Genomic DNA, 18,477 nt, shown 5'->3' with positions numbered 1-18,477 from the left:
GGATGGCAAAAGGCCGAACTAAAGAAAGTCTCAAACAGAACTCTCCTGAACAGGTCTCCATCCCAGCTCCAAGAAAAAAACCAAAAGGAAAGAACCTGAAGATACCAACTCTCCTTCAATACAAGGCATGATGCTAATAGCATGGATTAATCTTATTGCTTAGTCTAGATGTCAGTCAATGTCTGCCCCATCTATGCCCCCCTTGCAAGCCACCTTACACCTGTGGGCAGAGCTCTCAGAACGTCCTTGGCAATTAAATGTCCAGGGCAATTAAAAACATTAACTCTGTCCCAGGGTGTTATCTTATTGTTCTCAAACTAAATTCAAACATCAACTGTGCTAGCGATGAAAAAAGAAAGGTTTCTAACTGCATGAAGGAAAATTAACTCGTTTTCAGTCAAACCACCACAGACAGTAGGAGAAGTGAATTCCTGGGACATCCTTTAAGAATCACTGGAAGACCACGTGTTGCGCATGTTCAAGAAGCTTAAGCTTAAACTATCACATATTGATTGTGAAGGCACACACAATCTGTCCAAAAGTTTGCTTGAAGAAGCCAACGAACCAGTCAAACTTGCTGAGCACGTGTGAGTGCTAGGAACCAGATGCTCTTGGTATCGCCTCCAAGGGTGAGGAATGGCATGGACCTTCTCTTTCTCTCCCTCTCTTCCCACATGCATTGGAGTGTTAATCTGTGGATTTTTATCAGGGAGATGTGGGGGGGCCGGTGTGGCCCCAAGGCATCTCTGGTATGGTGTGTCTTGTGCTCTCAGTTCCTGCAGAATAGGAGGAGGTGGGTGAGGCTGGACAAGGGCAGGCAGCCCTCACCAGGCAGCTCCCACCCGCCTGTAACCCATAGGGCTGGTGCAGCTGGGCAAGGAGGAGACCTCACCTGCGCCTGTAGTACCAGATGGCCCCAGCGAGGGCTGCAGCTGTGGCCAGCAGTACCACAATGGTGATGCCGACACTGAGAGCTACCTTGGAGTTGTCTGGAGGAGAGAGGAGAGAAGGGTTGGGGGTGCACAGGGAACCAGGGATCCATGGCCAGAGCTGCAATCGGAGCCTGACCCACCATCACACAACCTGACCCGCCTGTGCCCACACCCTGCATCCCATCCCCACGAGTGGCACCTACCCCACGGGATGAGGAGGCTGCGGGTGCCCAGGCTGCGGTGGCGCACGCGGCAGGCGTAGCTGTGCCCGTCACGGGGGGCCACGGCCAGGACACTGTGCAGCTGGTAGGTGAGGTCGGCGTTGGGCAGGATGGCGCTGGTGTTGATCGCTGGGCCTGGCGGCACCTCCTGCCCATCCCGCAGCCAGGCCACGCTGATGGAGCGCGGGTAGAAGCCGGTGACGCGGCAAACCAGCAGCAGCTGGGCTGGGCTGGGTGTGCGCGCGAAGACGGTGGCCACGGGCAGCTCTGGGGGGCGAGAGCAAAGGGATGAGGGGAGCCCCGGTGGGGACCGCTTGGCTCCAGTGTGTGGGGGCTCTGGGGTGGCTGTGCCAGGGTTGGGGTGGTCTCACCTTGTCTCTCCAGATCGGCTCTCCCATACTGAATGAATTTCTTCATGTGGTCAACACAGGTGACATTGAGAAGTTGATGCAAAGTCTCAGAGAAACCGATGAAGGTGTTGAATTGCATCTCAACTTGAGCTGCCAACTCAGTCTTCTGCTCCCTCTTCCAGAAGCTGTTGTCCACATCGAAGCTGAGGAAGTCGTCGGTGTTGTAGGCAAGATGGTAGAATTTTGTATAGGAGCCATTGGGATACAAGTCACAGCCAGCCACGCACTGGAACACGTAGGGGTCTGGGGGGGATGATGGACATCATGAGTGCAGCTTGAGCCGGAGCCCGAAATTGTACCTGCTTCTTTGAGCACAGCCCTTTCCCTCTTCCCTCTGCACCCCAAGTGACTCTCCCCAGGGACAAGATGTGAAAGGCCAAAGTATGTTAATAGCAAGAGGAGGTCTAAAGAAAACAGTGGATTGATACTTGTTGAAGGTGACTAATAGGGATGAAGAAAAAATGGAGGCATTCGATGATTTTTTTTGGTTCAGTCTTTAATAATACTGGTAGACCTTGGGCTGCCAGTCCTGAGTCAGAGGACCACAACTGCGGGAACAGTGACTTTCCATTTGTGGACAATGAAATTGTAAGGGACCAACTGTATCAGCTAAATGTTCACAAGTCCATGGGGCCTAAGAGAATTCATCCCAGAGTTGTGGTAAGACACGTCTTATCATCTACCAAAGGTCTTGGGAGTCTGGGGAGGTCCTCATTGACTGCAAGCTGGCCAATGTTATTCCAATTTACAAGCAGAGTGTGAGAAAGACCCAGGAAACTACAGATCTGTGAGTCTAATCTCAGTTCCTGGAAAAATTTCAGAGCAGATCATACTGGGTGCTATTGAAAGGCATTCAAAGGACAATGCAATCATCAGGCACAGTCAACGTGTTCCCAAAGGGTAAGTCTTGTAACTAATTCGATATTCTTCTAAGGTAAGGTCACCTGCCTAGTGGGTGAAGGGAAGGAAGTGGATGTAGTTTTTCTGGATTTTAGTAAGGCTTTTAATACTGTTCCTCATAGCATCCTTCTGGACAAGTTGTCCAGCTGTGGGGTGAGGGGAATCGTGGCATGCTGAGTGAACGAATGCCTGAAGGACAGGGCTCAAAGAGTTGTAGTGAATGGGGCTACATCTGGCCAGTGACTGGGCTCAGTCCTAGGGCTGGTGCTGTTCAATATTTGATCAGTGATCTGGATGCAGGAGTTGAATGCACCATTAGCTAACAGGGTAGGAGCAGACGTGCTGTTGACTCTCCTGAGGGACAAGGGGCCTTGCAGAGTGATCTAGATAGATTTAAGCATTGAGAAATCATCAGTGGCATGAAATTTAACAAGAACAAATGCCAGATTCTGCAGCTGGGATGGAGTAACACCAGACACAAATACAAGCTGGGAAGGGAGTGGCTGGGGAGCAGCCCTGCAGAAAGAGACCTGGGGGTACTGGTCAACAGCAGCTTAATAGGAACCAGTGTGCCCTGGCAGCCAAGGGGGCAAAACCCATCCTGGGGTGCATCAAACCAGCCGGCTAAGAGAGGGGATTATTCCGCAGTATTTAGCATTGTTGTGGCCTCACCTTGGGCACTGTGTGCAGTTCTGGGCCCCACAATTTAAGAAGGATGTGAAGGTCCTTGAATGTGTTCATAAGAGGGCAACAAAGCTGGTGACAGGGTTGGAAGTCATGTCCTATGAGGAGCAGCTGAGGACTCTGGGCTTGTCTAGTTTGAAGAAAAGGAGGCTGAGGGGTGACCTCATCGCTCTCTACAGCTTTCTGAGGAGGCGATGTGGAAATGGAGGTGCTGATCTCCCTGGGATCTAGTGACGGGGCACATGGGAATGGTTCAAAGCTGCCTCAGGGTGGGTTCAGACTTGACATTAGGAAACTTTTCTTTACAGAGGTGGTTGACCTAAACACCTGTCAGTGTTTAAGAAGCATTTGGACAATGCTTCTTAATAATTTGCTTTAACTTTTGGCGAACCCTGAACTGGCCAAGCAGTTGGACTAGATAATCATTGTACGTCCCTTCCAACTGAGCCTATTCTTCTCTTCTATTCTATTCTATTCTATTCTATTCTATTCTATTCTATTCTATTCTATTCTATTCTATTCTATTCTATTCTATTCTATTCTATTCTATTCTATTCTATTCTATTCTATTCTATTCTATTCCATTCTATTCCATTCTATTCTATTCTATTCTATTCTATCCTATTCTACCCTATTCTATCCTATTCTATTCTATCCTATTCTATTCTATTCTATCCTATTCTGTTCCGTTCCGTTCCGTTCCCTATTCTCTACATTCTACATTCTACATCTATTACCTCATGTCACTGCTACGCTTTACACCAGATGGAAACTCTGTGGGTGAGGAACCTGTCCTGAGCCCTGTAGCTCATCATCCTCAAGCTGCCCTTGGCCACAGAGGGGTTGGGAGCCACGGCAAAGCAGGAAGCACTGCTTTGGGTGAGGATGGTGGCATTCTGCCTGGTGTTCTGCCCTTGGTTAACCAGCACTGCACCAGCATATGAGGCCAGGAGCTTGTTACAAGTGTCCCATCCCACAGAAAAGAGCGGAGAGGTCCCTTTGACCTTCTACTCCACTTTCTTAGATGACTCCTCTGGTGGGATTTGGGGTGCTCGGAGAGCAATAAGCAGGGGGTGTGGTGTGAGGGTGGAAGTGTTGCTAAACACACCAAGGTTTGTGCTGGGAACTAGGATGGCCCCATGTGACCTCCACACAGCACATGATGGTTTGGGGGTCTTGCTGGTGCAGGATGAGTCCCATTCCCTGCCCTCCTGCCAGCCCCGGTTTGGGAAAGCTGTTGGTGGTGGCTCTGAGCTGCTTCTCACAGCTCCCTTGGGTGAGGAGGTGCTGAGCACCTGGTACTCACAGGGTATCTGGAACAGACTGGCATCACTGGACAGGGATAAGATGAGGTTGTGCAAGTAGATCTTGAATAGGTTTTGCAAGTTTTCCCACTCTGCTGCAGGCAGGGCTGGGTAGACCCATGGGTAGAGGTAGCAGATGTCCCTGGTGTATTTCTGCAGGGTAGCAAAGACGATGTCCTCCAGGGTGGCCCAGACCGAAGCGTCCACAAAGCTGGTGTTGTGGAAGATGTAGGTTTGTAAAATGTGGAGTTTACAAGAGCCTGTGGGGAGAGCAGGGAGAGGAAGCAGGATTGGCACGCATGAGGATGAGGGAGGAAGACAGGGGACTGCTGGCTCCAGTGCTGGTGGGTGGCCCCAGGAGGAAGGCAATGTCCCTGGGTACAGGCAGGGTGAGATGGGGCAGACAGGCAGGGCAAGGGAAATCCCCTGCTTTTATTCAGCTTGCTGTTTCCGTCCACAGCCTCTCTGAGCCTCTCCCTGCTTCTCTTATTTCCGTTTTTTAGCCATCCACTGCCGCAATGCGATCTTCTGGGAGCTGTCAGGCAGCTGTGTGGAAGGGATGGCAGAGGGCAACTTGGTGCTGGTTTGGGGCAGTGCTTCCCCTGGCAAGGAGCATCTGTGCAAGGGCCCGGACCCACCGGAGACCTGCAAAAAGTGCAGGAGCTGGGAGGGCTGGTAGGGAGGGGCATTTCACCCCAATTTAGGGGCTCCTGGGCAGTTCTTGAGACTGTACCTTAACAGGAGGCAGGAGATGCTGGAGTGCTGAATGAGGGTCTGGAGGAAGCAAGGCAGAGTGAACCCTGTTTTGGAGCAGTGAGTGCCCCCCTGGCCAGGGCACAGTGAGCCCCTGCCCCTGGAATGGGAAAGATAGGATGGGGATGCAGGTGAAGGCTCATTGTAGCTGCAGGAGGAACCTTAGAATGTTGTTTCGCGGAAGGGAAATGCAGAGGATCCAGGGACTCTTTGGTTGCAAAAGAAATGATCCCAAAGGCTGCGGGCGGTGCCCAGGACCTGCTCAAGGGGTTGGAGCCCAGTGCAGGGCTGTTGTGCTGTGCGAGGCTGAGAACTCCTGCTGCCCACAGGCTCCCTGCAGGACAAAGGTGTCTTTGGGGGCATCCCAGCACCCCAGGCCTGGCTGAGGGACCCCTTGCCCCTTGGCTGTTCAGGCACCTGAACCCCAGTGCCAGTGGTACTGGGCTGGGCAGGACAGTGTGGGGCTGGGAACCCCGAGCAGGTGGGCGGGGATGAGGCATCTTTGGGTGCTGGGGGGTGGGGGGTGACCTCTTGGTGATGGGGAAACTGTCCTGTCCATACCCACCCCCTGCCACCTCTGTGGGGTCCCACAGTGCAGGGATAGGAAAAGCTTGGGGTGAGCTGGGGCTCCCACTTACCCTCTGGATCTGCCCACATCCCAGGGAGGTGGAGGAGAAGGAAGAGGAGGAAGAGGCGGTGAGGGGGCTGCATGGTCCTGGCGGCAGGTGTGCACGTGCAAGTGTAGCAGGAGGAAGGGGCCAGCGGAGCTGTGATGGAACATTTCACCCTAGGGCTGCTCTGCTGGGGCCAGTGTCATGAGGTGTCCCTGGCAGCCAATGAGGCTGCTGCTGAGGTTTTGGGGAGGGCCTGTCTGGGTGTGTTCCCCAGGGATGCTTGTGTGGCTGGTGGGGGCTGGGGCATTCTGGCCAGTGCCAGGGGAACTTGGTGGGTGCAAAGTCATCCCTTCTAGCTGCAGCAGCACCCTGACACCAAGGAGATGTAGGCTGAGCCCCGCCTGTAGTGGCCTTCACCTCCTCCCACGGTAACCCCCAGGGGTTTACTCTGTAGACAGTATTGGGCTTACGTGGCAAGTTTTGGTAGCAGGAGGGCTGCAGGGGTGGCTTCTGCGAGAAGATGCCAGAAGCTGTCCCCATGTCCATGTCCATGTGCCAGAAGCTGTCCCCAGAGCCAGTTCCAAGACAGACTCACTGCTGGCCAAGTCTGAGCCAATCAGTGATGTTGGTAGTGCGCTGTGATAACATATTTAAGAATGGGTAAAAACTGCGATGCAACAGCAGCTAGGAGAGATATATGAGAATATGTGAGAGAAACAAGTATGGAGACACCAAAGCCAGTAAAGGAGGAGGAGGAGATGCTCCAGGCACTGGAGCAGAGATGGTGCCTGTGCATCCTGGTGAAGGATCACAGTGGGGCAGGTGGATGTGCCTGAAGGAGTCTGTGACCCTGTAGAGAGGAGCTCACACTGAAGCAGGTCTTCTGGAATGACTTGTGACCCTGCATGGGATCCATGCTGGAGCAGTCCATTCCTTGGGAAGAAACCATGCTGGAGAAGTTAGTGAAGAACTGTCTCCTATAGGTGAGACCCCATGCTGCAGCAAGGTGAGGAGGAAGGAGCAACACAGACAATAACTGGATGTCAATCCCCACTCCCCATCCCGCTGTGCTGCTTGGGAGGAGGAGTTAGAGAAGAGTGAAGTTGAGCATGTGAAGAAGGGAGTGGTGGGGGAAAGGTGTTTTTAGGTTTGTTCTTATTTCTCATTATTCTACTCTGACTTAGACTGATGATAAATAAAATTAATTTCCCCAAGCTGAGTCAGTTTGGCCCATGAAGGTAACTGTTGAGTGATCTCCCTGTCCTTATCTCTGCCTACGAGCCTTTTGTTATATTTTGTCCCCCTTGTCCAATTGAGGAGGGGGAGTAATAGAGCAACTTGGTGGGCACCTGGTGGACAGCCAAGGTCAACCCACCACACCACCCTTCTTGGTGGCATGTTACTCAAAGACAGAGTGCCCCAGAGCAGCGTGGCTCTTTCATGGCTGTCAGGCATATTAGGAGGGTGACTGTCCCCCATCCCTACAGCTTTTGCAGAGACAGGAGTCAGAAGTGGAGGAGATCCTGACCCAAAACCATCCTGGAGAGAGGGTGAGATCAGCACTGGAGCTGGGGTGGCTTTGCATCTGCTTAAAATGCTTCCCCATGTCAGAGGACTGGAGATGTCACGTGGGTCCTTCCTTCCCCTTCTCTCCCCAGCAAAACAGCTCAAATCTCTCCATCTCTCCTGAGTCTGTGGCCTGCTCCACCCCCCATCCCACCCAGCAGCCTCACGCTGGTCTGGCCCCAGGCTGTCGCTGCCCTTCTGCCAGGGAAAGACACTGGTCATGGAGATGCCGAGATGTGGGAGAGTTTGGCGGAAGAATTGCTTCTTTGCTGACATACCAGAGGGGACTGGCCAGCATCGAGGGACGGTCTTCCTGGCCACACTGTGGGGTCCTGCAAAGGACTGGGGGGTTTCCTGGGGGGACCTTGTGATGTGGGAAGGAGAGTGAGAGCCACAGGAGCCACGTGTGGCTGGGAAATTTGTAGCTGTTTAATGCAGTGGTTTTCCAGAGCAAACCCCTGTCAGTGCTGATGAGTCAGGGATAGGTGATGAGATGAGCAGGGAGAGCCAGTGCTGAGAGAGCTCATTGCTGGGCAGGCAGCCAGGCCTCAGATGATGAATTCCTGTTCTCCCGTGTGGTCTTGGTCACCTTTCCTGCAAGAGGGTACACCGTGAGCCACACTCAGGGCCGGGGAGTTCATTCCCACAGAGCGGCTGCTGCTGCTGTAACCGCTGGCCTGACCTGTCTGTCCAGAGACCTGAGAGGAGACGGTGGGAAGGAGATCTCACCTGCGCTTCCACCACCAAAACCCCCCAGCAGAGACTGCAGCCACAAGGAGAAGCACTGCAATGGCGATGCTGATGGTTGGAGCTGTGCTGCGGTTTTCTGCAGGGAGAGAAGAGCAGGGAGAGAAGAACGCAGCTGTGTGAGTGTGGCAGCACCATGCAGGAGCGGCCCCTCGCAGCGCCAGTGGCTGCTGCCCACACCCTGCCTCCCATCCCCACGGGTGGCACCTACCCCACGGGATGAGGAGGCTGCGGGTGCCCAGGCTGCGGTGGCGCACACGGCAGGCGTAGCTGTGCCCGTCACGGGGGGCCACGGCCAGGACACTGCGCAGCTGGTAGGTGAGGTCGGCGTTGGGCAGGATGGCGCTGGTGTTGATCGCTGGGCCTGGCGGCACCTCCTGCCCATCCCGCAGCCAGGCCACGCTGATGGAGCGCGGGTAGAAGCCAGTGACGCGGCAAACCAGCAGCAGCTGGGCTGGGCTGGGTGTGCGCGCGAAGATGGTGGCCACGGGCAGCTCTGGGGGGTGAGAGCAAAGGGATGAGGGGAGCCCCGGTGGGGACCGCTTGGCTCCAGTGTGTGGGGGCTCTGGGGTGGCTGTGCCAGGGTTGGGGTGGTCTCACCTTGTCTCTCCAGAGCTGCCTTCCCGTACCTGCACAGGTCGAGGATTTGGCTTGGGCAGGAGATGGAGAGGAGGTGCTCCAGGAGCCCCGTGACAGCCTTCTTGCTGGTGAGGGACTCGCTGACCAGCTCTGCTAGTCGGGATGGCTGTTTGGGCTCCCAGGCCTGCCTCTCCACCTTGAAAACTGTGAGGTCTCTGCCGCCCTCCCCAACATCAAAGAAGCCCCAGCTTGTCCTATTGGGGTGCAGCACACAGCCTCCACGCATCTGGATCACCAATGGGTCTGCCAAGGGCAGAGCCAGTGGAGAGGTCCTGTGAGTATGTGGTACATGGGCAGCACGAGGCAGGATGTGACTGGAGGCACATGTAGGGGAGCAACGGGCAGCAGGGCATGGGGCCATCCTTCAAGAAGCCCCAGACACTCTGCAAGCCCTCAGTCCCCTTGGAAGGCTGGAGTGGATACAGGGCCAGTTAGCATGGGACAGTTGCTCAAACAGAATATTGTCCCCCAAAATATTTGCCCTCAACTTTCTGTTTCCCTGATCTGTGCTGTGCAGGTCCTGCAGCCCCAGTAAATTCGGTGGCAGCTCCCTGGTGCGCAGAGGGCTTCCGCTGTGCCAGATGGCAGGAGCCCTGAGGCTTTTTTTTGATGTGCTGCCCTCCCCGCCCCTGCTAGCCATGTGCCCCATCAGACACAGCATTTTCCATTACCCGTTCAGGAGGTGTTGCGCCCTATTAGACTGCACAAATGCCTCCTCAGCGGGAAGCAGGGCACAGATGGAACCCAGGGAAAGGGGCTGGGGCTCTGGGTGGGGTTGTCCCCATACTTACAGTCCAGTTTCACCAGCCGGGCTATTTCATGCACGTATCGTACCATATTGCGCAGAAAGTGTTTGTAGTGGGGCAATATCTTCTCCATATCACCCTCAGCTGCGGCCTGGCGGGCCCAGGGCCAGTGGAAGTGGATGCTCCAATTGGCAGGATCCAGTTCAAGTAGGGGCACATCCCCCAGAAGAGCCATCCCGGACAGCTCAGCAGAGCTGACATTGGCAAAGAGGCCGGTCTGGAGCAGCTGGAAAGACTGCGGCTCTGCTGGGGTAGAGTATATGGATGGGAAGGGCTGCAGGAAAGAGGAGGTGAGAGGGCGGGGGCTAGAGGGGAAACAGAGGATTCAGACCTAAGGAAAAAATTTTTTATGATGAGGGTGCTGAAACAGGGGCACGTGTTCTCCCACCCCTGGAGGCATCTCAGGCCAGGCTGGACGGGGCTCCGAGCAACCTGATCTAGTTAAAGATGTCCCTACTCATTGCAGGGGGAGTGGACTAGATGACCTTTAAAGGTGCGTTCCAACCCAAACTGTTCTGTGATTCTATGCTCTTCATGCCACAACACAGGGACCCCCAGCAGCCTGCAACCGGCCCTGCCTGGGCAACCCCGCAGCCGTGTCTTTGCTAGACTTCCACCTCCTCGCCTGCTCAGGGTTGCTTTCCTGTCTGAACTTCCTCTGCTTTCGCTGCTCTTTCTTCTTCTCTATTTTACTTTCAATGAAGTATTTCTCTGCGGTACAGCATTTCAGGCACTTTGTCCTCTCCCCTCCAGCCCTTCTGCTGACTGGCTATGCGGAGCAGATGGTGGGCGGCACCTCAGTGCTTGTTTGGGGTGATGCTTTCCCCAGAAGAAGGACTCGTGCCAGGACCTGGATGTACAAGAGACCTGCACATGGCACAGAGGACGTGTAGGATGGAGGAGGGGAAAGAGCATTTCATTCAGGTTTGGGGGCTCCTGCGAACTGGGAGCTCAAGGAGACTGAACCCTCACAGGAGCAAGAGAGTAGCCCAGCCCAGAGATCATTCCTGTGTTCCAATGCCTGCTGCTGCACACCCCCGGAAACGTGAGGTCTCTCAGGACTGTGGTGAAATGCTCTGTGTGATGATAGTGCACAAAACACCCTCTCACAGGTGCAGCCTCCCAACAAAAAAGGAACTGCTGGAAGAGGCCCACAGCAGCACGTGGAGCTGAGACACCTCTCATGCCCATGGGTCCCCTGCAGGAGGAAGGCACCTTGGGGGGAACCCCAGCACCCAAGACCTGGCTGGGGACCCCTGGCCCCACTTCTGCTCGTGTGCCCAAGTACCTGTGCCAAAGGCGGTGGGGCATGAAGTCCCAGGTTGGAGGCAGGAGCAGAAAGGGTGGGCAGGGACAGGGCACCTTTGGGTACTGTGCAATGCAGGGTGGCCTTTTGATGGTGGGGATCATCCCCCCCAATCAGGAGCCTGGCTGTCCCTTCCCTGAGGAACCTGTGGGGTCCTCTGGCACAGGCGTGAGAGCGTTTGGGGTGAGCTGGCGCTCCACTTACCCTCTGGGTCTGCCCACATCCTAGGGAGGAGGAGATGGAGAAAGAGGAAGAGGAGGAGATGAGGGGGCTGCATGGTGCACCCCGCAAGGCCGAAGCAGCAGCAGCAGTGACTGTGGGAGGAGGAAACACCCACGAGGTCTCGTGCTCAACCCTCCCCAGCAGTCACAGCAGTGGCTCTCCACCAATGGGACTGGTGCAGATACATCGGGGAGGGCCCCAGGGATCCCAGCTTGGAGCTGGGGATGTGTGAGGGAAAGTTGAAATAAGGCATGAGCATGAGGTGCTGTGACAGGCTGGGGAGAGCCCAGCCAGGAGCAGAGGGCAGGGAAAGGGAGGCCCAGGAAAAGGCACTGGGAGAAAACCAGTGCTCAAGGACCTGATCTGGATCCCCCTGACTCCCCTGCACCGCATCCCACCTTGCCTGCATCCTCGTTCTTGTGGGATGCACCAGCTCCAATGGAGCTGAGAACGGCTTTTGGGTTTTGGCCCTGATTGGAGAACACGGCTGCTGTACCCAGCCCCGCATGGGGAGAAGGGCTGCTTTGCCACCCCCAGAACCTCATGCTCAGGCTGCTCCTGGACCATTTGCCTAATCCTGAGGATGGGGCTCCCCAAGGGGGATGTGATGAGCAGTTCCTGCCCAACCCATGGCTGCAGGAACAGTGCTGGGGAACTCCAACTGTCCCATAAATGTCCCAACGACAGAGCCTGGGCCTGGGTTGCAGTCTGATACTCCCCTTTCCTTCTCACCATCTTTGGTGGGGAACCCCCTTCCGCTCTCAAATGCCACCTAGGTGTGCAAACAGGAATGGTGGGAGCCATTCTACTGTTCTGCCCCCATTGTCACCAGTGTCCATTGCTGGAGGGACAACAGGGTGACCAGAGCTGGCCTCACCCCTACAACTTCCCCTAACCACTGGTCCTACATGGTTGTCCCCTGCTGCCTCCTCTCACCCTACAGTTTCTCTTCCCCTTTTCTGGCAGTGCCTGCATTGGGGACAAAGGCAGAACTGAAACCACAGACAAGGGGAAATTTGAGGTGGAGCGCCCTGATAACATCCAAACACAACCAGGACCGACGAGTCCCCTCTGCATTATGGCACGTCACCGTGTGACCACTCTAAGTACAGCTGAGACCAGGAGTCCCTGCTCCATGTCTTCATCTCAGGTGTCCCCAGCTGTGGTGGAGACACGGGGAAGGCCCGTATGGGGCTGCTGCAGGCTGAGCTGCAGCACCCCGTGACACTGAGTCAGAGATGGGGAGACAAGGACACCAAACCCCTTCCCTTCCATGGAGCTGTCCCATGGAGAAGTAGGGATGCTGCGGTGGCCTGGCAGGCCCAGAAATGGCACCACTTCCCCAGCATCTCACCTCAGCGTCACCTAGGGGATGTCTGGCCATGGCACCACAATGTCCACATCCCTCCCAGCAGAGCCACCATTGCTGGGGGCAGAGGAGAGCATTTGGCCAGTGGAATGGCAAAGCATAGCCATGTGGTGGCCATTGAAGGAAGGGGCAGGGGCATGTTTGTCCATGCAGTCCTATGAGGTGACCATATGTCCTCACGGCATCCTGTAAGGTGAGCGTTGGTCACTTCTTCCTGAGCAGCGGATTGATAAGCTATTAGCAGGCCTACGGCTTGTGAAGGTGCGTGTAGGCTCACTGGTAGCTGAGTAGCAACACAAACACACTTTATTTTTTTTTTCCTTTGGTGTTTCCTGTAATTAACACCAATAATTCACTGCTACTCCCTGGGACAGAAAGGGACTCCCCTGCGTCTCCACAGCCAAAGCAGCATGATGGCAGCCATGGCCACGACTGCCAGCAGCCCAGCCCCAAGTCCTGCAATCAGCACCAGCTCTGAGCTCCCTGAGAAACACAAGCAGAGGTTGCCATGAGCTTTCGGAGCTTTGCTCCATCCCGCAGGGCAGGGCAGGGCAGCTCAGAAGCCCCATCTCTGTGCCCGCGGGTGGCACCTACCCCACGGGATGAGGAGGCTGCGGGTGCCCAGGCTGCGGTGGCGCACGCGGCAGGCGTAGCTGTGCCCGTCACGGGGGGCCACGGCCAGGACACTGCGCAGCTGGTAGGTGAGGTCGGCGTTGGGCAGGATGGCGCTGGTGTTGATCGCTGGGCCTGGCGGCACCTCCTGCCCATCCCGCAGCCAGGCCACGCTGATGGAGCGCGGGTAGAAGCCGGTGACGCGGCAAACCAGCAGCAGCTGGGCTGGGCTGGGTGTGCGCGCGAAGACGGTGGCCACGGGCAGCTCTGGGGGGCGAGAGCAAAGGGATGAGGGGAGCCCCGGTGGGGACCGCTTGGCTCCAGTGTGTGGGGGCTCTGGGGTGGCTGTGCCAGGGTTGGGGTGATCTCACCTTGTCTCTCCAGAGCTGCCTTCCCATGCTGCAGTAACATCTCCATGTGGTCAATACAGGTGGTGTTGAGGAGCACTTCTACCAGCTCTCTGGAGCTGGTGTAGTTCTGACTAATGGACTGGGCATACCGTGACAGCTCGGTGTCTTGGGAGAGGAGCCAAGTGGCATTGTCCACACAGAAGGTGAGGAAGTCCTGGCCATTGTAGGCCATTTGAGCGAAGGCCTTGTAGGTCTTGTTGGGGTAGAGCGTGCAGCCCGCTATACGTTGGACCACAAAGGGGTCTGGAGGAGCAGAGAGGACAGAGAGCTTTTATGAGGAGCTGGGATTGCCTTCCTGTGCATACGGTTAGCATCTCCTGTCCAGCACCAGTACTGTCGGGTCCTTCCCCACTTCCAGGATGCTGTTTGGAGAGGGAAGATAGATAAGACCGAGTACTTACAGGCTACATCCTTCTGCATGGCACCTTCATTGACCAGGTAGTTGAATTGCTGCGAATAGATCTTGATCATGTCCTGTATCATGTCCCAGTCACTGGGGGGCAGGGCTGGGCGCACCCAGGGCTGGTGGAAGTGGATTTTCCAGGTGTGCTTATCAAGAGAACCCAGTTCGATGTCCTCCAGCAGGCCCAGCCCCTCCGTGTCCACGAAGGAGGTGTTTTGGAAGGTGGAGGCCTGGAGCAGCCGTGTAGTGAAGGCCTCTACATGAAACAGGGATCGACAGGGGGAGATGGGAGTGATAGGAGAGGGATGGAAAAAATGGAGGGGCTGAGGGATGGGTCCTTGGCATTGCAGGGATCTGCAGGACCCCATAAGCCTCCTGCATCCTTGGCAGCCCCAGCTCCCAACCCTGCACCCACCTGGGGTGACTGCACCTCCGCCAGGGGGTAGTTCTGGAGCCAGGGGACAAGGAAGGTTGAGGAGCCAAGTGCCCAAGGCAGGCGGGGAGAAGGAAACCCCTCACTCGCGGGGTCCCACAGGGGTGTGAGAGCAGATGTGGATGAGCCAGGGCTCCCACTTACCCTCCAGGTCTGCCCATGTCCCAGAGAGGAGGAAGGGGTAGAGGAGAAAGAGGAGGAGGAGGCAGCGGCGAGGGGGCTGCATGGTGCCAGCGGCGAGGCCCCGAGCGTGCAGCAGTGGATGCAGCAGCAGGAGGAAGGTTCTGTGACAGAGGTGGCCACACACTTCTCCTCAGGGCAGCTCTGCCCGTGCAGCTCCCCTGGTGCTGGTGGCCCTGGCAGCCAATGGGGCTGGCACTGGGGTTTTTTGGGAGGGCCCTGAGGTTCCTGCTACGGGTGGTCTGGTCTGGGGCACCCTGAGTGTGACTGTGAGTGCTGGGGGGAATTTGGGTGGCAGTGAGGCTGTCCCACTGCCTAGAGGAGGGGTGACATTGGTTCTTACAGTCCTCCCAAGTGACTGTTCATCCTCCTTGTCCCCTGCCAGGTGACTATAGGTCTGCAGTTCCACCTCATGTGACTATTGGTCGTCACAGACTCTGCAGGTAGCATTGGTCCTTGCAGTCCCCCCTCAGGTGTGGGCTGTATTCCCCCGGGGCCCAGAATTGCACCTGAGTGAATTGGGGTGCGCTGGGCAGGGCTGCAGCGCCTCTGGGTGCTGCACGGGGTGTGTGGGAACCAGCACCCGCAGGGCTGGGCTGAACCATCTGAAGAGACCTCTCAAGCACCTGGGTGTTGATGTGTGTGTGCTTGTAGGGTCTCTGGAGGGCTGTGAACAAACATTTGCAGACACCTCCCCAGTACTGGGTGCTTGGTTCTGTGTCGTTGTGGGGTGTCTTGGGAGGTCATGCACATGACTATGTTTTCTTGTCTGGTTTGCTCACCGGCTGCATCTGTTCTCCAGGTTCAGTGGGTGAGCTTCATCCTGCTATGTCCCATGAGTGCTGCAAGGTGTTTCACTCCATTTGGGATATGAAGTGCCTCATGCGCCCTGTTGGTGCTGGGGCTGTGGGCTTCCAGCCCCAAGGTGAGACCTGCCTGCAGCCAAATTTTCATCAGTCTGTCCTAGCTCAGCAAGGGCGGGGGCAGAATCAGCATCACTCCTTGTGCAGTGAGATCCTTGAGCCCTGCACTGCCGGCAGGTGATTCTGGCTGTCAGATAAAGTCAGTCCTGCTCACAGCACTGGGGTTCACAGAGTTTGGCCAAGGGAGAACCAGCTCCAGTGGACTTGTGGTAGATGTGGTCCACAGGCCAGCTGGGTTTTCTTCTGACTCAGCTGATAGTTGGCTCACATGGCTGCCAGAGAGTTTTCCTGTGAAAATTTGCCAGGAAGTTGTCCTGTGACACCAAGACTTTTGAAGCTGCACATTCAAGTGTGTGGTTGATTTGGAGCAGAAATTAAGCCTCTCCTATACCTATCTGAACTCCTCTATTTTTGATGGGAGATTGACTTCATTTTGTCCTTAATTGGGAGGCCTGGAGGCATTTTACCCCCATGTGCACAGTTCCTTATTTCCGTTAAATACATAAGAACATGTTAGTATATGCACAAACACATTTTATTTTGGTGTTTCCTGTAACTAGCACGAATAATTCACTGCTGCTCCCTGGGACAGAAAGGGCCTCCCCTGCGTCTCCACAGCCAAAGCACCATGATGGCAGCCATGGCCACGACTGCCAGCAGCCCAGCCCCAAGTCCTGCAATCAGCACCAGCTCTGAGCTCCCTGAGAAACACAAGCAGAGGTTGCCATGAGCTTTCGGAGCTTTGCTCCATCCCGCAGGGCAGGGCAGGGCAGCTCAGAAGCCCCATCTCTGTGCCCACGGGTGGCACCTACCCCACGGGATGAGGAGGCTGCGGGTGCCCAGGCTGCGGTGGCGCACGCGGCAGGCGTAGCTGTGCCCGTCACGGGGGGCCACGGCCAGGACACTGCGCAGCTGGTAGGTGAGGTCGGCGTTGGGCAGGATGGCGCTGGTGTTGATCGCTGGGCCTGGCGGCACCTCCTGCCCATCCCGCAGCCAGGCCACGCTGATGGAGCGCGGGTAGAAGCCGGTGACGCGGCAAACCAGCAGCAGCTGGGCTGGGCTGGGTGTGCGCGCGAAGACGGTGGCCACGGGCAGCTCTGGGGGGCGAGAGCAAAGGGATGAGGGGAGCCCCGGTGGGGACCGCTTGGCTCCAGTGTGTGGGGGCTCTGGGGTGGCTGTGCCAGGGTTGGGGTGATCTCACCTTGTCTCTCCAGAGCTGCCTTCCCATGCTGCAGTAACATCCCCGTGTCGTCAATGCAGGTGTCATTAAGGAGAACACCTAGCACCTCTCTGACAACGGTATAGTTCTGGAGAGCATCCCGGACATACCGTGACAGGTCGTTGTCTTGGGAGAGGAGCCAAGTGGCATTGTCCACACAGAAGGTGAGTGACTCTTGGCCATTGAAGGCCACACGGGCGAAGGCGTGGGAGGTCTTGTTGGGGTAGAGCGTGCAGCCTGCTATACATTGGACCACAAGGGGGTCTGGAGGAGCAGAGAGGACAGAGAGCTTTTATGAGGAGCTGGGATTGCCTTCCTGTGCATACGGTTAGCATCTCCTGTCCAGCACCAGTACTGTCGGGTCGTTCCCCACTTCCAAGATGCTGTTTGGAGAGGGAAGATAGATAAGACTGAGTACTTACAGGGTACATCCTTCTGCATGGCACCTTCATTGACCAGGTAGTTGAATTGCTGGACATAGATTTTGATCACGTCGTGCATCATTTCCCAGTGACTGGGGGGCAGGGCTGGGCGCACCCAGGGGTGGTGGAAGCGGATTTTCCAGGTGTGCTTATCAAGAGAACCCAGTTCGATGTCCTCCAGTAGGCCCAGCCCCTCCGTGTCCATGAAGGAGGTGTTTTGGAAGGTGGAGGCCTGGAGCAGCCGTGTAGTGAAGGCCTCTACATGAAACAGGGATCGACAGGGGGAGATGGGAGTGATAGGAGAGGGATGGAAAAAATGGAGGGGCTGAGGGATGGGTCCTTGGCATTGCAGGGATCTGCAGGACCCCATAAGCCTCCTGCATCCTTGGCAGCCCCAGCTCCCAACCCTGCACCCACCTGGGGTGACTGCATCTCCGCCAGGGGGTAGTTCTGGAGCCAGGGGACAAGGAAGGTTGAGGAGCCAAGTGCCCAAGGCAGGCGGGGAGAAGGAAACCCCTCACTCGCGGGGTCCCACAGGGGTGTGAGAGCAGATGTGGATGAGCCAGGGCTCCCACTTACCCTCCAGGTCTGCCCATGTCCCAGAGAGGAGGAAGGGGTAGAGGAGAAAGAGGAGGAGGAGGCAGCGGCGAGGGGGCTGCATGGTGCCAGCGGCGAGGCCCCGAGCGTGCAGCAGTGGATGCAGCAGCAGGAGGAAGGTTCTGTGACAGAGGTGGCCACACACTTCTCCTCAGGGCGGCTCTGCCCGTGCAGCTCCCCTGGTGCTGGTGGCCCTGGCAGCCAATGGGGCTGGCACTGGGGTTTTTTGGGAGGGCCCTGAGGTTCCTGCTACGGGTGGTCTGGTCTGGGGCACCCTGAGTGTGACTGTGAGTGCTGGGGGGAATTTGGGTGGCAGTGAGGCCGTCCCACTGCCTAGAGGAGGGGTCCCTCATGGCTGCAGCAGCACCTTGGCAATCAGGGCAATGCGAGTGACCCAGACCTGTTTTTCTACCCCCATTACCGATGGAGGTGCCAGCTGGCCATGGGCTGCATCCATTGTCCCTGATGGGAATGTCCCTCGCTGCCACTTGTGCCCGGCATGTCTGGCCCTGCGTAGCACAGACATCTCCATCTGCTCTGTGCTGCCTACTAAATGCTCCCATGTGTCTGTCCTCTCCACAGAGGAGCTGAACCCTGTTCCCACAGCCTGGCTGCGTGCCTGGGCTCCCCGTGCCACCAGGCTGCCCGCTGGCCTCACGCCTCATTGTCACCTCCCGGCCATCCCGCCGCCAGGCCAGGCTGATGGGCCACGGGCAGTGGCCGGTGATGCGGTAAAGCAGCAGGAGCAGAGCTGGGCCAGGCACGGGGGCAAAGCTCATGGGCATGGACAGCTCTGGCACACAAG

The 18,477-nt window shown here is 56.5% G+C and overlaps 2 protein-coding genes across 2 annotated transcripts; both read right to left on the bottom strand.

The window, feature by feature from the left end:
- Positions 1 to 888: 888 nt before the first annotated feature.
- On the bottom strand, positions 889 to 6,370 carry LOC135993190 (antigen-presenting glycoprotein CD1d-like). The gene is made up of 6 exons (XM_065642856.1): positions 6,289 to 6,370; positions 5,843 to 5,971; positions 4,454 to 4,711; positions 1,525 to 1,806; positions 1,136 to 1,420; positions 889 to 989 (listed from the first exon to the last, which is right to left on the bottom strand). The coding sequence occupies exons 1-6, from the start codon at positions 6,368 to 6,370 to the stop codon at positions 889 to 891; spliced, it is 1,137 nt and encodes a 378-aa protein (XP_065498928.1).
- Positions 6,371 to 7,814: 1,444 nt separating this feature from the next.
- On the bottom strand, positions 7,815 to 17,736 carry LOC135993189 (uncharacterized). Its single transcript, XM_065642855.1, has 14 exons — positions 17,655 to 17,736; positions 17,076 to 17,333; positions 16,636 to 16,917; positions 16,247 to 16,531; positions 16,043 to 16,135; positions 13,897 to 14,154; positions 13,457 to 13,738; positions 13,073 to 13,352; positions 11,087 to 11,196; positions 9,562 to 9,822; positions 8,732 to 9,013; positions 8,343 to 8,627; positions 8,114 to 8,210; positions 7,815 to 7,978 (listed from the first exon to the last, which is right to left on the bottom strand). Exons 1-14 carry the CDS (start codon positions 17,734 to 17,736, stop codon positions 7,933 to 7,935), a joined length of 2,901 nt encoding a protein of 966 aa, XP_065498927.1. The 3' UTR covers positions 7,815 to 7,932.
- Between the last annotated feature and the right edge of the window lie 741 nt (positions 17,737 to 18,477).

This window comes from Caloenas nicobarica, chromosome 11 (assembly GCF_036013445.1).
Source record: "Caloenas nicobarica isolate bCalNic1 chromosome 11, bCalNic1.hap1, whole genome shotgun sequence".
Taxonomy (NCBI): Eukaryota; Metazoa; Chordata; class Aves; order Columbiformes; family Columbidae; genus Caloenas; species Caloenas nicobarica.
Note: the sequence above shows the minus strand (reverse complement) of the source record. Positions and strands in the feature narration are given on the sequence as shown.

Coding starts and splice junctions, on each gene's coding strand:
- LOC135993190 (XM_065642856.1), bottom strand. CDS start 6,370: ATGGACATGGACATGGGGACAGCTTCTGGCATCTTCTCGCAGAAGCCA. Junction 5,972..6,288: donor CTGCTACCAAAACTTGCCAC/GTAAGCCCAATA, acceptor GTTCCATCACAG/CTCCGCTGGCCCCTTCCTCC. Junction 1,807..4,453: donor CAGTCTGTTCCAGATACCCT/GTGAGTACCAGG, acceptor CATCCCCCCCAG/ACCCCTACGTGTTCCAGTGC.
- LOC135993189 (XM_065642855.1), bottom strand. CDS start 17,736: ATGCAGCCCCCTCGCCGCTGCCTCCTCCTCCTCTTTCTCCTCTACCCC. Junction 16,136..16,246: donor CAGCCTCCTCATCCCGTGGG/GTAGGTGCCACC, acceptor TGTGTTTCTCAG/GGAGCTCAGAGCTGGTGCTG. Junction 7,979..8,113: donor TTTTGGTGGTGGAAGCGCAG/GTGAGATCTCCT, acceptor ACCCTCTTGCAG/GAAAGGTGACCAAGACCACA.